The sequence below is a fragment of the Apteryx mantelli genome, chromosome 1 (assembly GCF_036417845.1).
Source record: "Apteryx mantelli isolate bAptMan1 chromosome 1, bAptMan1.hap1, whole genome shotgun sequence".
Lineage (NCBI taxonomy): Eukaryota > Metazoa > Chordata > Aves > Apterygiformes > Apterygidae > Apteryx > Apteryx mantelli.
In genome coordinates, this window is record NC_089978.1 from 68,834,883 (window position 1) to 68,851,529 (window position 16,647).

Below are 16,647 nucleotides of genomic sequence, written 5' to 3' on the forward strand. Positions count from 1 at the left end.
AAACTAACCAGCAGCAAGTTTCTGTGTCAGCAAAAGTCAGGATCTAGCCTCAGAAATTCCCAGAGAAATTAAAATTAAAATAAAATCCAGGTAAGCTATTATCTCCTGCAATAAAAAAGACTGAAAGTTCCCTTGAATGAGATTTTGTTTTCCTAGGCAGTGGCATAAAATACAATCATAATACAATGGTGTGGTAAATATGTGTTTGAGTTTTGAAAGAAAAGACATGCAAGTATAGTTCTTGTTGCACATGGTCTCTCATTGATACAAGCAGATACTGGGAAAACCATCAAGTGCAAAGTTTAGACTTGCTGTCACAGGAGTTTAATTCAGAATACCAACCATAATGAGGCAAGGGTTTTAGGATTATTTCACTCAGAATGCACTACAAAAAAGAAAACAGCTGAGACTCAAAATTATCATATTTTACATTTAGAAAGGACTCCCCCTCTACCAGTCTTCAAAACCAAAATGAGTTTCATGAAAAGACAGAAATAGTTACATTACCAGTTATTTCAAGATGTAAACCATTTTTGCTGTATACTACATATATTTGTGAACATTCTACTAAGCCCTGCATGGAGTTGTTGAGCTGCAGATGGAGCCTTTTTTCATGCATTAAATGTCAGTCCTCACAGTTGTTGCTTGAGCAACCAAAGTGTTAATACCTCACTAAAAGCTAACACTAAGATTATAAGATTACAAATGGATACCTAGCTCCCAGTACAGTTTTGACAGAGGCATCAACCCAAAATAGTTCTAAAGAGATGCCAGAAACTCAGAAAAATTACTGCCAGAACCATGTGTATATCACATGCAGGAGAGCAATTAAAAAAAGATTGTCAACAAATGTTCCAACCTTCTCAAAGTTCTTTGAAATATTCTTTGTATATGGTATTACTTGCACTAAAAGACAATGCAAGCACATCCAAATAACTGCAGTGCTATGCTGCTACACAGTGCTATCTCAGGTTAGCTAACTGTTTATCACACACATTTCATTTTCAAACATGTTGATTTTAACTGAGAAAGGAATTTATCAAGCCAATCAAAATATCTGCAAACAAAGCTAAGGTCATGCCAATATTTAGCTAATAGTTCCCATCTGATCCAAATGCCACAACTTTGAGACAGACGGAGTGTTTACATTCCAGTCAGCCTTGTGACTATCACATTGCAAAGACATGTCCAAGTGAAATTCATCTACAAACTTCAGATACTTCAAGAGAAGCCTAGCCGCAGGAGTCAGGAGTTCAACACTGTCTGCACTTAAGAAGCCAGGTGAAGCTTAGACAGTTAGTTTGAAGCTAGCTTAGGTATGTCTACCCAAAGAGAAAATACAGAGGCAATCAGAACAATGCTCTAATCACTTGAGAAAATACAAATGCAGGCTGACTATAGGCTTTGTGAAGATATGCTAGATTTTCACTGGTGAAATATAAACAATAACAGTTCTCAAATCCCATTAAAATCCATGGAGACTTTACTCTTGAACATATGTAAGCTGATTAAGAGAGTAAAAAAATGGACAGGTAAATCAGCAGGAGAATTTTAAAAGATTTTTGAGGAAATGGACAAAGAGATTGTCAAATAAATTCACAAGTCCTTTAGGGAAAAATTCTGCAAATATGTTCCTGACATTTTATTGTGCTCATTTAGTATTTTAAATGATACCGTCCTCTTAAATATCTCTTAATATTTGGTAGATCTCTGCTATTCAATATTGATGTTTATTTCATGAATGAGACCAATTTTGTTTCCTCACTACAGAAAGCTTCCTCCCCACTTGAAGTCTATCCAAATAGCATTTATGTTCCTGCACCAATCATAAATATTCAGAATTATTTCTAAAAGTTTTATGTTTAGAAATCTTTTTATTGAAAGCTCATTTAAACATGAATAGAATCAGCTGAGTACTCATAAATTTTAAAATTGAATTAAAATTAATTTTTGTTGAGAGTTAACCTTTCTTACATTGTTCAAGCAGCTCTCAACTCTAAATTACTGTTTTTAAGCAAAAACTAAAAGTAAAAAAAGTTATGGATCAATATACACATATTTACAGAAGTAAAGCACTTAGCACTAGGTTTTTAGAAGACATGCAACCACATAATGAACACAATATAAGCTCTGTTCCAGAAAAATACAGCCCTCTAAACTCCCTCTCATTTCCACAAGACTTCTGAGAGCAAAAGACTAACAAGATTGGCTCTACAGTAATGAGATACTTTTTGAAATTATTCTATAATGATATTTTACATTATCTCATTTGCACAAAAATTGCTATTTTTAGACTGGACTAAAGTTGTAACAAATAATTACACAGTTATTGGTAACTGTCATAGTAGCGATTATTGTGTTAATGTTTACTTTGCATTAGTGATGATAACTATTAATATTTTCCTACAGGACCTTATAGGCAACATCAATTTACTTGTTTGTTCCTGTTAGCATAGCAATTTGTTTACAAGTCACTTCTCAGGGATAGTTGTGATCAGCTAAAACTTCTATATTTTAGGACAAATTACATTTGAAGAAAGATATGATTATGGGGAGATGTCAGTGAGGAAGAAAAAAAAACACTCATTTTTCCTGCATGGAGGAGAGTGGGCTTGAACAACAGATGGAAGTCAAAGCCCTTCACTTGCTACAGCTAGAAAAACTCTGACAGAACTGTCATCCCCATGATCTAAGACCAAACTACCAAAAGCTCCCAAGATCTGTAATGAAAGCAGGATGATGAATTTCCCTGAAGGGGAGGGGAGGACTGAAAATGAAAATCAGAAGGAAAATAAAAAATTGGGTGGAGACTTGAGAGAAAATTTGGATGACAGCAACGCCAGGATGGGAACACAATTGGCTGAACAGGGTATTTTATTTACATGCTGGGTTTTGTTGCTATTCATCCAGGAGTGTGAGTGACAGCACACACATAAAAGGATTCCCTTAATCAACTAAGAATCATTTTTGTTCTTCATCTCCCACCATCACCAACAATCTTTAGCATTTTTATCTTTCATTTATCTTTCCCTAATTCATAGGCCATGTTTTTTCTGGTACCATGGTGCCTGGGAATGAGAACTGCAGACCTTACATAGTTATGCTGGTTTTATGATCAGTCCCTAGAGTTTACATTATGGTTTTATTTATATTTATATTTATAGCAGTGGGGAGTTCCTACAAGGTCTCATGAAACCAAACAATAATGGAATTTGTTTCTGCAGAGTCTCAGAAGCTAGCAATGTCTGGATGAACAATAACAGTTACACGAAAAACACACAGATGCACAGAAGGGTAAAGATATTTTAAAATAATATGTGTTGAAAGTTTTCAATGCTTAAAGATGATAGAGTACTTTATTTCTTCCTGCCCCAAGCTCAGAATGGGAACTCTAGCACTGTATACCTGTCAGATTTAAAGACCTGCTCAGAAAGCCTCTTTGATGAAAGAACACCCTCTAAGTACACTTTTGCACTTGGAAGGGCCAGTATAGACTAATTAATCACAGAAGTAAGGAGAAAGAGAAAACGCATTGTCTAGTGTAATGAAAATCTGACTTTTCCTTACTTTTCTCTAAGTTCCAATTCCTGTCTTCCTGAAAGTCTGTATGCTACCCTCCCAACCTCCTCTCAGATTTATTAAGTGAAGTTATGGGAAAGATGAGAAAAATCAGGCATCAGTTATGAACTAGCTGCTGCTATATGTAGTTTGGGGTCTGCCATTTCAGCTGAAGAGTCTGGCAAACATAATTGTCTGCCAAATCTTCCTAGCTACAATGGCACTTAAGGGAAAGGTTCAGTCTGAACTTGTGTCAAGCCATTTCAGCAAGTAATCACTGCCAAGAAATAAAACTGAGTATCAGGTATCTGCATTAATGCATTATTTACATTCACACAGAGAGGGTCCTATTGAAAGGGACCTTGCTGTTAAGTTCTCAGGTAAGAGGCCACTCTCTCCAACAGAAAACCAGTATAACTTTGTCAACCCAAAAGACTACATGCAAGTCTTAAGTATTGCTAAGACCACAAGCAGCTCATTACAAATGAGCCAAAAGAACTGTCTTATCCCCCAGGAACTGTATTACTCTGGTTAAATTCTGGTATTAGCTTCAGAAAAAAAGCTTTTGAATACTGAAATATTTCTGTATAAGCATTATCAGCCTCAAATCAAAATGCTGCTTTTCAGCATTTGATTTAATCCATCTGTATGAAAAAAAAACAAAGAAAAAACAAAGAAAAAAACCCTGTTAAACAATCAAAAAATAAAGCTACATTCTTTTCTGAGCAGAAACATTATACTGGGGGGGAGGAGGGGGGGTCAGGATCACTACATTTGAATGAAACCTGTCTGCATATCCTTTCAGTATGGCTCATGAGAGTTTTACCTGAGAGGAGAAAAAAGTGGAATGCTTCCCCTCACTCACAGCTGAGCAGCTGTGACAAAAACCGCTTCAGCAATGAAACTGAAAAATTCCCCTGTACTCAGCACCCTGGTTAAAAGGTTCAAAAAGCAGAATGCAGGCCTCAAAAAGTTCACTGTCAACAGGCTATCCTAATCAGAAATGCTCCCATGCTAGATTTTGAAAAAGCCTGTGTTTGAGGCACTGCATTGGCACCAGACTGGGATTAGGTGCTCAAAATGCAACCAATTTACCCTCACAGCTTTGTGAGGTTTCTTTTTCACATAAGCAAGATTTCCAAAAGAAGAGAAGCTTACACAGGTTTGAATTAAGTTATCTTAGGTTCCAGACTAAGGTACTGCGTGGTACATTGATCTAACTTTTACGTGCGGCTGACTGTGGTGTTTCTTGTTTTATGTAACACATATAAATCAGCAACTTCTCCCAACTACTACTAAGAGGACTAAAGCACCTTTGTCCATTACTCGTAACATTTGTAAGATTCCTAACTCTATTTTCCTCTGTATTTACATCATCTGCTGTTTATGTCATGTCTTAAAACTCAAATATGGATCACAGTTTTCAAAATCTAAAACTGGTATTTTGGAGTGGCCACGGAGTGGTTTACTCATCCTTTATTAGTTTTGGCATTAATATTCTGGAAATGTTCATGACAAAGTCTGCAGAAGAAAGTATCAACTACTAGAGATGCTAGAGAATTAAGATTCCGGCATACAACTGAGAAAAACGTTCTATCCTCCCTCCTAGAATAGAGATGGTTCTCACTTGCATTTAATAGTAACCCTTTCTCCAGGGACACCTCCTCACACAGGTGTGCTTATACATGGGAGATGACTGGCACTAAAACAGTGTTCATATTTACTGTCTTACTCATGGAAATGGGCAGTTAATGGATTTCCAGTTTGGTAGCTGAATCAGAAGAAAGGTTTTCTGAAATAATGATAATACACTTTCCTGTCCCAAAAGGAAAGAAAGGAAAGTACCAATGACAACAATTTAAACTTTTTTTTCCTTAGGATCTTTTTCAACTACTGAGCACTCACCATATTCAGTCCCGTTTCCTACCTGAATCTTGGCTTCAGCACTCCACATCCTAACTAATGGGTTATTCAAGTTTTTCTTGACATACTAGCCTAAATTAGACTAATCTCTACCTCTTTCTGCAGTGCCCAGTACTACTGAATTTGGATCCGGGACTATGGCCTTCCCCTCCTGAGTGCTACTGTAATACAAACAGAATTTACTCCCTCTCTCCTTCCCACTGTGGAGTACTTTTACTATTTATACACCAGTTAGCTCTCCAAGTGCAACTGTCTATAATCAGCCCCGACATGACAAATGTCTCTCACTACTTCCTTTTATAAGGAGTCTAACAACATCCCTCATCGGATAGCATAAAAAAAAGACTTCTACCAGAAAGTAATAATTTTACCTTGCATGACAGTTTACAGCTTTCTCTGCACTATGATCCATGAAATATTTTGATCTGTGAGGCAATCAGCAATCCTCCGTCATCACATATGGGGAAGCCTTGCTGGAGCTAATTTAAAGAATATCAAGTGTGGCAATCAGCAGTTAGCAGGAGTATCTTGACAGCCACAGTGGAAGTAATAGCCTGTAGTGCACTTTGGGGTGCCTTTAGTGTGGCCTGCCATGAAGGCAGATCAGGCAGAAGAAAGCGTCCAATATAGCTCCAGAACTCAAGGTTTTCATTTGGATTGTGCTTGAAAATGCACATCTCCTTTAAAGAGCAACAGAATGAAAGTTCTGCCCACTCACTCAACAGATCTGCTCCTGGCACACACTGAGAAACTGTTTAAATTAGTTACAAAGATAATTTTTAACTGCTTAAAAAGAGAACTGCTATTAAACCCTGCAAAGACAGCACAGTACAGCAAGTCAGACAGAACCTATCCTTTCTGTTTGCCGACATAAATTGGCCTATTCCTGCTGGCTACAAATGTACAAACCTACTCAAGGTCCCGAGAGTTGCACAGCTGTTTGTGAGACTGCTCTGGTCTGGAGAAATTTGACTAATAAAGATACTTGGGGAGGAAAAAAAACAGCTCAACTCTCAAGAAAGGTAGAACCTGTGGAGTTGGAAAATATACAGGCATCAAACTGTGTGCAGGTATGTATGTGCGTGTATGCACATACACTTTAAAGCGCATTTATCTGGGCTTATAAATATACAATAAAAATAAGGGACTAGCAGAAGCTGTAAGGATCAAATATTTATAAAGGATCCCAGAGGCCTCTGAGTTACTGCAGTATAATCAAAAAGAGAGGGAAAAGCAGGCATCAGTGGTGAAGCTGCCTCAAAACATAAGCTAATAAGACTTTCTTGAACATGTGCAATCCAGAGCCTGCCCTATTATAGTGATACAATTGAGAAACAGAACAAGATCGAAACATGCAATATACAGATTACCCTACCACTCTTTTTTACTCTCTTAGTGAATGATACTGGTAAGATCAGTATTATCACGTTTGTTCTGTCTTCCCCATAATGTTCTTGCCTCAAGTCTGATTTGATGTCAGCTTGCTTTTTTTTTTTTTTTTTTAATTAAGAAGGCAGGCAGCTCAGAAGCCAGGTCTTAGAAAGTATAGGAACAATAAATGAAGATGATAAACTACCAAATTTATACCAGACCTCTAATGCATTAAAATTTTAATGCAATCTTTTCAATTCTGGGCTGACTATTACCAGAAGTATCAGCTGAAAACCCAACACTCAGCTAGGTAACTTGGAGGCCCAGGAACCTCTATCTTGTAGCTTTCTATTCCTTGATTTGGCTTTGTATCTTATTTTAACTTTATTTCTAATACTTATGATCACATTCAGTTGCCCTGGATAGTTAAATCACACTAGAGTATAGTCCCTTGTAGTTGCCTCTTTTCTTAGCAGCATTATCCTACCTCAGTCTGTGAAATAGAAACTAAAGTATTCAACTTTCCCTGGCATCAGGCAAATAACTGCAAAGATCATTGGTACAGCCCAAAATGGAGAGAAAATAAAATCTATAGTGATTTTTTAAGTATTTTTGAAAGTGCTAACCTAGAAAACTATCACTTACCTAACACCACTTTCTCACATTAGGAACACCACTGAGAGAGGTAATGGACAGCAGTTCTGGCTATTTGAACCCAGCAAGTATGTGTAACTTCCTATTCTATTCCTGTTGTATTCTGTGAAAAGTATTTCAGGAGTTAGGGGAAAGGGCAGCTAATTGCAGGAAGGCTGGAGAGCACCTGGTCGGACTGCAGGATGTGGGTTTAAGAATATGCTTTGCACTTAAATTAGAGTGCTGAGGTAAATGATTGCATGTTAGAGATGCTCACAGAATGTTTTTATTCTCTAAAAAGTACTAATGAAATAGAATAAGATCTTTTATTTCACATTAGCAGGTAGGGATAAAATGAGAAACTTGGAGATTACCTCAGCTTATGAACTAATCTTAATATTACTACTGTCTTGTCATCACTGATATTTTGCCCCACATTAGTTATCACTTCTAGTGAGCAAGAGGAAAAAAAAACCATCTCCCTGAGGTAGGCAAACTAGCTAACAAAAGGTAACTGTTGAGACTTAATGCTCTTCATGCTCCAGATAAGTACTGCAGCCCTAAGCCTGGTCTAGGGCTTTTTCGGTCCCGCTACTTATGTCACACTTCAGAAACCTCTCACATACTTGCCTTTTCTATGGGTAAAGTGACTTTCACAATAAAAGAACCAGCATATTATCTTCCACATACAAAACTCACTCAGGGAGTGCAATGACCCACCTTACAAGCTGGCAAAACTTTTACTTTGTTACACTGTAACAAACTTTCTCCACTTGTCTAAGGCAACCTATATTTCCTATGAATATGACACCTAAACAAAGTAGAATAATAAAGGCAGCTTTTATTTTTCAGGACTCCAGTTGTGGAGCTGTCCATTCAGAAAGGTGAAAAGAAAAGTTTCATTAAAATAAACTGACTTTGAAGGAAATCTATTTTGTCATGTGTCATTTAATTTTTCGATGGTTTGTTTTTTGTTTTTTTTTTTAATAGAGCTTATGTTTTAAATCAGTTGGTCAAAAACAGTGCAATGGCAAAAATGTGATTTATTAATAGAGTCTAAGTAAGTCCAAGATTTTTCTAGCTGCGATTATCATTCTTCTCTGTAGCCTGCTGATTTGTCTATTTCTGTTCTCATTATATTAATAAAGAGGAAGCAAAACTTCAGGGCCAGTATTTGTGTCCTACCAAATATCAGAACTTAATCCAGTGTGATTTGAGAAAGAAATCACACTCTTGCAGGGCAGTAAAACCTTACTACACTTAGAAAAAGTTCCATTGAATATGTCCTCACTTCAAAGGACTTTGAAACATACCTTGGAGTACCTGCCTAAGGAAGGGATTTTAAAACCTTCACTGGTCAGAATAGGTTTACTTGTAACCTGAGATTGGTGCCTCTTATACTCTGGCACAGTGCTAGGATCCTCAGCCCTATAACTGAGCTGGTAAAAAATGGATGGAAAAGATGCTTTCTCCCATAAAATATTTCTCTTTTTTCTTTCATCAATACACTACTATAAACTGTTCAGGGTGGGGCGCTTTCTCTTCCTTTCTTTTTCAATTCCAAAAGGCATGCTTGTTCTGTGGCATAATGGAAAGCTGCCAGATGCCACTATTAAAATGAAAACCCTCACAAGCTATGATATTTATGGAGACAAGAACTCTGCTCAGTGTGCGGCCAAAGGGGGTGCAGGCAGACATTCCCCTGCTGGTAGAATATTGTTTTGTTTTGGAAGTCCTAAGGCCCCTTTCACCTAGATACCTCCTGTTAAGGTGTCATATCAGTGATACCCTTCACAGAGTAACTATTTTGCCTAATATTTGGGTTATTCAATCCCCTCCTTCAAATCCCTGACTTGGGACACTGAAGGCGATGTCTCTACTGTCCAGTGCTGTCAGGTGAGCACAGCAACAGTGATTTACAAGAAAGCCTAGGCCAGGCATAGGAATGGGATAAGAAGAACCGTACTTCCAAAGAGAAAAGAGGCAAGCTCTGGCCTAACATTTTAGCATGGACCTATGCCCTCTTTACCTCTGGGCAGAGGTGGTGCTGAGTGTCTGTGTTCACAGGAGGACATTCAGTGATGAATTTACCACTGACCTGAAGGTTATGTGATTGCTGAGGTACTCAGTACCCACAGCACAGCAAGTGGGCACTCAAGACCACGTCTGTGTAGTGCTAGGTAGTGCTTGGACATACTTGGGTTAGCCAAAACATCAAGTCCCCTGGGAAGGATGAAAGACCACAGAAATCTCACAACATGCACTTCAACACCTCCCATTTGCCACACTTTTCTATTTCTCCCCATAGCCTTTGACATGCAAAAGTGTGTTCCCAAGTGATCTAAAAATAGCAATCCTGAACTTCGAAAGTGCTGAACAGTCAGTATTTTACTAGGCTCATCTGACTGCTTTCAAAAAGAAGACCAGTTCTTCAGGAGCATTGCTAAAGTTATCCACTGTTAGAAATACTGGCTTTGCAATAAGGAATTAGGTAAAGGAGTGAAGAGCAATGTCACATGAAATGCTGAGTCTCCTCTGTGCTGTGGGACAGCTGATTTGCTTACAGGCAACACTGAACAAATGGAAAGACCCTAATGAGTAGCTGACTGAATGCCAATCCTGGACTTAATCCTTCATGTCTTTTACGGGCTCCACTTCTGCTTTGATTCCGAAAATTATTTCTCTCTCTCCTCTACTGGTTCATTCCATGCTTTCCATAAATTCCAAAATATGCATTTTATTATTCGAGGCACTAATGTATCTAGTCCCCTGCTTTCTTTTTCCTAGTGCTTTAACTGATATATATTAATACTGGGAGCTTCAGGTCAGGGACTCAGTTTAGTTTAGGACAAGTCAACTGTCTAACTTGGAGGATAACCTTCTCCCACACAGAAAGGAAGACATGCTTTAGTGTAAGGAACCAGCTGGCAAATCAGGTAAGTTAGATATAGTGCCTGATCCTCTGACATTGCCCTGGTGTTCTTGACAAATGCAGCAGCTCCATAGCTTCAAAAGGGCAACGTTATTTATCTGCATCAGAGGTGGGAGAGCAGGGAAGAGGGAGCAGGGAAGGAAGCAGGGAGGTAAAATGACTTCCCTAGCATCTGAGCAACACTTAGCTGACATTGTAAAATAGCCAGATTCCTATCAAAGAGAAAAACGGACTAGGACTGAGATCCTTTACAGAAATAGATAGATGTAGTCCAGAACTGTGAAGTCTCTGTTTGGTAGGATATATGAGGAACTGTGTAATTTAACTCCTTTCTCTAAAACAGGATTTATGAAAGTTTGTGGAGACAAAAGGAATTACTTTGGCAACAATGATTTTCCAATACTGTAGTATATGCCTGACCTCTACTAATTTTATGGCAACTGACACGGGGACTCTGAATGATTGCTTTGTCCCATACAGGCATAACATAATTTACTCTGTCTGAAGTCAGTGATCCGAGGACACAGTGTACAGAGTAAAAAAAAATATTTGTCTGAGAATGTCTTCCAGATGTTGCTTCAGGTGGAAAACTATATTAAAGCATTTCTCCAACAGGTATTAAAGATCAGTTAAATCCAGTATGACAAACTAGACAGAGGGAGAGATAAATGTCACTCCCTGATAAAAACAGAGACATCTCTCAGATATGATCTCTTTAAACACTATAGGAAAATCAAAGTAATAGCTATAAAAAAAGCCCTTTTCTTTTATAGCATGGCATAGTTTTTCTGGGATTACTGCAATAGCGTGTAGCTATTAGACACTAATAATAACAACAGTGAATACCCACAGATGGCTCTTACTTCCCTCTAAACTCACTGAAAGGGATCACTTAGAATACATGTATCAATACATGTGCCATCACCAAACAGTGATTTCATTTATAATCAGTGGTAGAAATTATCTCTAACCTCTCTGCAAAAATTTAGCAACAGCAAATTGTGTGAGGTGGTTGTTTTCAGGTTCCCTTGCTTCCCAGTTTATTCTGAACTATATGGAAAGTGCAATAAATGTAAAAGATAAGTTGTCTCTGATTTCTGTCATTCAAACGGGCTGTGAACAAACTGAACAGCAGTGTTGCTGTAGCCCTTTTGGTCTAAGGATATAAACAAGGCAAACAGGACATAACCACAAACGGTAAAAAATATTAGTTAGAAATACAGACCCCCATTATACAAATAAGAAAAAAAAATCAAAAACGGAAAATAGCTCAAAATGATTATATACATAAAGATATCTACTGGCTTTTCCCTAAATGTATCCCTATATATACTAGTACTGCCACAAGACACTTCCATTCTATCGGATCTCTTTGGAGATAAAGTGTCTGCTGGCTTTGGGGAGAAAATCCCTAGTGTTGCCCTATATGTACAGAGGCAAATCCTAGTCCGTTCTTCTCAGCATTAGGGAACGTAACTTCTGTGATCGTGCAATGTGTTTTGAAGAGGGTAGATGCACATTCTTCTCCTGCTGTGTCCTACTTTTTGTTCGTAATATGCTGCTTCTTTAATCGCTCATGAGAACCTGTGGCCTGAGTTTTTCATATGTATGCACTGGTAACAAAAGAGAGAAGAGTTCCTGACTCTGCCAAAGACCTGCTGAATCCTTTGGAGCTAGCCCTTCCATATCTCTGTCCAAACTGTATATATGTGAAATGGAGTTTATCAGGCTAAATTACCTCCACAGCTTCCCATGACAATTAGCATTTATAAAATGTTGACTTGGAAATGAACCTAAGCCAAAAATACCTAACATCCGCTTTTCCAAACATCAGTGTATACTAACCAAAATATAATATAATGTCTGTGCCCATAGACACCTTCCTCACTTGTAGAGAAAGGAAAACTTACTTCCAATATCTGGCCGCAGCTTTTTGTCATACTCTCTCAACAGCTTGTTTAGTATGAGAGTCACATCTGTGTCCTGTGTTTTTGGAGCTAATACCCATTTTTGGTTAGTCGTTCCATCTTCATATTCATCCTCTTCAACCTTTCTAGAACTGCAATAACAGATCAAACAAATAGATGTTATTTTACATAAATAAAATATGAATTTACATTCTGAGTAAATCTCCACACTCATTTTAAGAAGTTTTAGGTTTCTCCCATGGGTTTGTCTATCTACCCAACCTTAGGAAGTTTTTGCAACCGGATGTTCTCATTCACAAACATTGAGTGTTTGTGGATGGGGCATCATCGAATATTGTTTTGAAATTATCTTCTGCCAGTCTCTCAGAGAAATTATAGCCTGTGAGTTAATACAGCTATCAGGGTACTATTTTCTATCTTATATTTTAACCAACCTACCCATACTAGTTAATTTACAATATACTCTTATGAAGAGCTAACATCTGGAGTATTATTTTATGAATCCTTCAAGACAACTGATTCATCTCTTGCAAAGAAGCTAATAAGAGTATTAAAAATTCAGAACTTTTAATACTTCCTGATCATTTTATCCTATTAATAAATTATTATATTCTCAGTGCCTGCATTTCAGAATTTAATGTATTACAAGACTTAGAATTAAGAACTTGCTCTTTGAGTGTAAGATAGATTATCACAAGCATACAAATATGTTGCATAAATTAATCTGAATTTCACAGTCTCCCTGTAGTTTTAATGACATTTAAAAAGATAGTACTACACAAAGATTTACAACTCTTCTTATTTCACAGGTGGATTATTTTTATTTTAAGAGTATGATGATACAAATGTAGTAAAACTACAGTTTGCTCAGAAATTACAGCTAGAGCTATTTTCACACATGGGACCAATTTCATTTGTGCAGCTTTTTGTGCATGAACGGTAAAATGTTGATTTGAAGATGTATCTTTTGGTATCTTAGAAACCAAATCTATTTCATCTCTCTCACTTAAGAAAATCTGTGACAGTTAAGTCAAGATGAAGTTATCAGGAGAAAAGATAACCTCAGTCATGGAACCGAGAACAGTAATCATCTAGTGCTTGGACTCGCAATTGCCCTAGTGTTTTGATATCATTTCACAGCATTTTTACACAGATGTCAATTATGCAAGGTACAAAGCAATAGAGAATGAGAGGCACGGGCCTTGTCTATTCTTGGGATGTGCTAATGCCAGAGCTGCCATCAAAGCAATCTCTTCCCTCTCTCTTTCTCTCCCTCCCTTTCTCTCTGTAATGACACTAATGTCTTCCAAAGTACCTTAAATTTCCAGAAGACCTGATAGACACTCTATAGTGACAGAAAAAACATGAATATAATTATAAAAATTTAATCATAAAGCATCATCAACACTCACCATTGCTTGTAGACCACCATTCAAGCATATTATCAAACTTTTAATTGAAACTGCTCTACAACCAATACATCTCTAAGGATTAGCCGTGAATCACTTAACATGACCCCACAAATCACCAGTGGTCTGGGTACCCTCTCTATATAAAAATAATTTGAACTCTAGCCCCTGAGGATTTTCTTTGGAGAAAGCTCATATAGTCAAGTTCCAAAAGTACAGAAAACTTATGGGAAAATTTGAAGAGTTGAAAAACCGTAAGAGGGATTTGGGCTTTTTTTTCCCCCTAAGATTCATGAAAAGCCAAATATCTTAATGCTGCAGTTACAGAACCATTCTCAAAGGAGGCACCATCTCCAAACATACATGGCTTATATCTCATAGCTGAAAAGCTGCAGTGGTGCTGAATTACTGATAGGAAGGAGCACCAGATCATGTCTTTTTCTCTTGCACCCACTACATCTTTACTGGGGGCATTCAGACTGCATGTGGAAGTGACAACTGAGTTCATGCAGGACCATGATTCCCATTTCAGGAAGCAGCTTCTTTAAACCAGTTACTAATAAGACTCTAAGCACTGACAGACTTTTTAAATCGCTTCACTGTAGCAGCTTGTTCCTAGAAAGTACCTCCAAAGGATGTAAATTCCTACCTACCTTCTAGATTAAGACTGTGGGTGGGAGAGATCTCACAGTGAGTCAGACTAACAACAGTGATGCACATTAAATACATATTTTTCAAGGTGTCTTGTTTCCTCCTTGAGAGTTTGTTTTTCACTTCTCTTGCTTGCCTCTACACAATTAAGCTCTCTGAAGGCACTTGAGGTTCCTTTTTCACCTGTAGCCTTACTGGTGACTGCCAAACTCCTAGCATATCCCTGCTATCCATAGACATAAATGTGGGATGATGGCAGGTGATTTTCAAAAAGGGGAGGAAGAAGGGCTGCCCTCTTTCCCCAGATTCCTAAGGAGCCACTAGCTTCAATCCTGTGAGAAGACAGAGAGGAAATGCATTAACCCGCAGAGGAGGAAAGCTGAAAAAACCCGAGAGGGTTTATCTCCTGGAACAAGTGTGTCCAGGACATACTCTCCTCACCTCAAGGGCTGACATGAAGCAGCCACTGTTTCCTGTGAGGATTTGGAGGGGAGAGAGAGATGCCACTGGTGGGCACCAGCCCGCGGGACAGGCAGCTGAGAGGAACAATACTATGATCCATAAATCTGTGTTTTAAATGCTTGTGTGGGGAAGGGAAGGGAAGGGAAGGGAAGGGAAGGGAAGGGAAGGGAAGGGAAGGGAAGGGAAGGGAAGGGAAGGGAAGGGAAGGGAAGGGAAGGGGTCTCTGAGCACACCCGCACCGCTGCGGCCCGGTTAGCGGCAGCTCCTGCTGGGGGATGCCGAGGTAACCCCTCTGCCCGCGGCTATGCGTAGGGGCCCTTCCCGGTAATGCGGGCAGCCACGGGGGCCGGAGGCGAGCGCGGTGCGGGCGGTCACGGCTGCAGCCGCCGCGGCCCGGAGCGGGCAGGGCCGCCTTTCCCTGGGCCGGGAGCGGTCCCTCGGCATCGCCGCCTCGCTGCCAGAGGCCCGGGCGGCTCTGACGGCTGCACCGTCACTGGCGCTCCCGGAGCCCCCGGCGGGGACGGCCCTGCGCCCCCAGGCCGGGTGCCAGCAGCTCCCCCGGCCCGGCGGGGGGGGGGGGAGCAGGGGCGCCGCGCGCCGCGGGCGGCGCTCACCAACGGCCATGGGCGGCCGTTACCCGCGCGCGAGCTGCGCGGGGCTGGGCCTGCGCCGAGGCCGTTAACGGTCGCCGCCGGCGGCACCTCGCGGCAGTGCCCGGCGGGCGCGCAGGGGCGCTCCGACTCCCCCCCCCCCCCGAAGGACCGGGGTCCTCGCAGCGTGTCCCGGCTGCCTGGCTCCGCTTTCCGCGGCTGCCGCGGCTCGCTCGGAGCCTGCCCGCGGGACCCCCCCGCGGTGGGGGGCTCCGGGCCTCCCTGCGGCAGGAGGGGAGACGCGGGCAGCGCCAGCTCCGCGGCCCGCCGTGTGCCCGGCTCGGCTAATGCCCTGACAAGCGCAGTAGCGAGAAAACTTTCTGGCGGGCTGGCTCGGGATGGAGCCCTGCCGGGCGGTCGCCGGCTTCGCACTCGTCTTGGGAAGGGTAACGGATTGGCTGTAAAGACACCGGGGTTTTAGCTGGTGAGTGGAGCGAGGTGGGGCTGGGTCCCAAGGAGGGAGTTGCAGCAAACTGCATTTCGGAATAAAACCCAGCACAGCGCAGAAAAGAATAAAATGGTGAGGGGGAGGGGAAAGGGAAGAGCCCGATGTCCTTCCCAGGCGTTAAGTATTCTTCAAACTCTGAGAGTGGCATCCCAGCCCGAAAACCCCAATATTAGGAGGAGAGAAGAAGGAAGAAGTGGAGGTAGCTGAAAGGAGTACGGACTTACCAGGCTTGAAACACTGACAGAAGGAAGAAAACCGCTAGAAGCTTAGCTGACATGATCTGGGCAGATCTGGCCAGGTAAAAGGTGCAGCAGGATGAAGTAAATGTTGCAGGATGTTCACATGCAAACAAGAATGAGGCAATGAGATGAGGCTCTTATTCTCTCTTCTTGTGTATTCTCAGCTTTATACCCTGAAGAAAATACCCCCTTTAACACTGCTCCAGGAGGGGAGGGGGAAGAGAGAGAGAGAAAAAAAAAAGTGGGATGAGGGGGAAAATCCCCAAAGGAGATCCTTGCAGATTCAAGTATAAATCAAGATCCACGGTCTGGCAGGTGTTCAGTAGCCACCGTGCTGCGGCGCTTCCCCCTTCCTGACAGCCCGTTGTCGGGAATAACGCAGAGGCCCCTCCTGCTTTCCGGGCTGACACTGACCATGCCCCCTCGGCGGCGCCCAGGACCGG

General features: G+C 40.7%; 1 protein-coding gene across 1 annotated transcript in view; it reads right to left on the reverse strand.

The window, feature by feature from the left end:
* Window positions 1–16,247, reverse strand: part of GABRG3 (gamma-aminobutyric acid type A receptor subunit gamma3) — a 329,920-nt gene extending 313,673 nt beyond the window's left edge. Inside the window, exons 1-2 of the mRNA XM_013954066.2 lie at window positions 16,190–16,247; window positions 12,328–12,476 (exon numbers count right to left, since the gene is read on the reverse strand). Of these exons, the coding sequence (XP_013809520.2) occupies window positions 12,328–12,476; window positions 16,190–16,242 (202 nt within the window). The 5' untranslated portion in view covers window positions 16,243–16,247. The remainder of the gene's footprint in view (window positions 1–12,327; window positions 12,477–16,189) is intronic.
* Window positions 16,248–16,647: the final 400 nt, after the last annotated feature.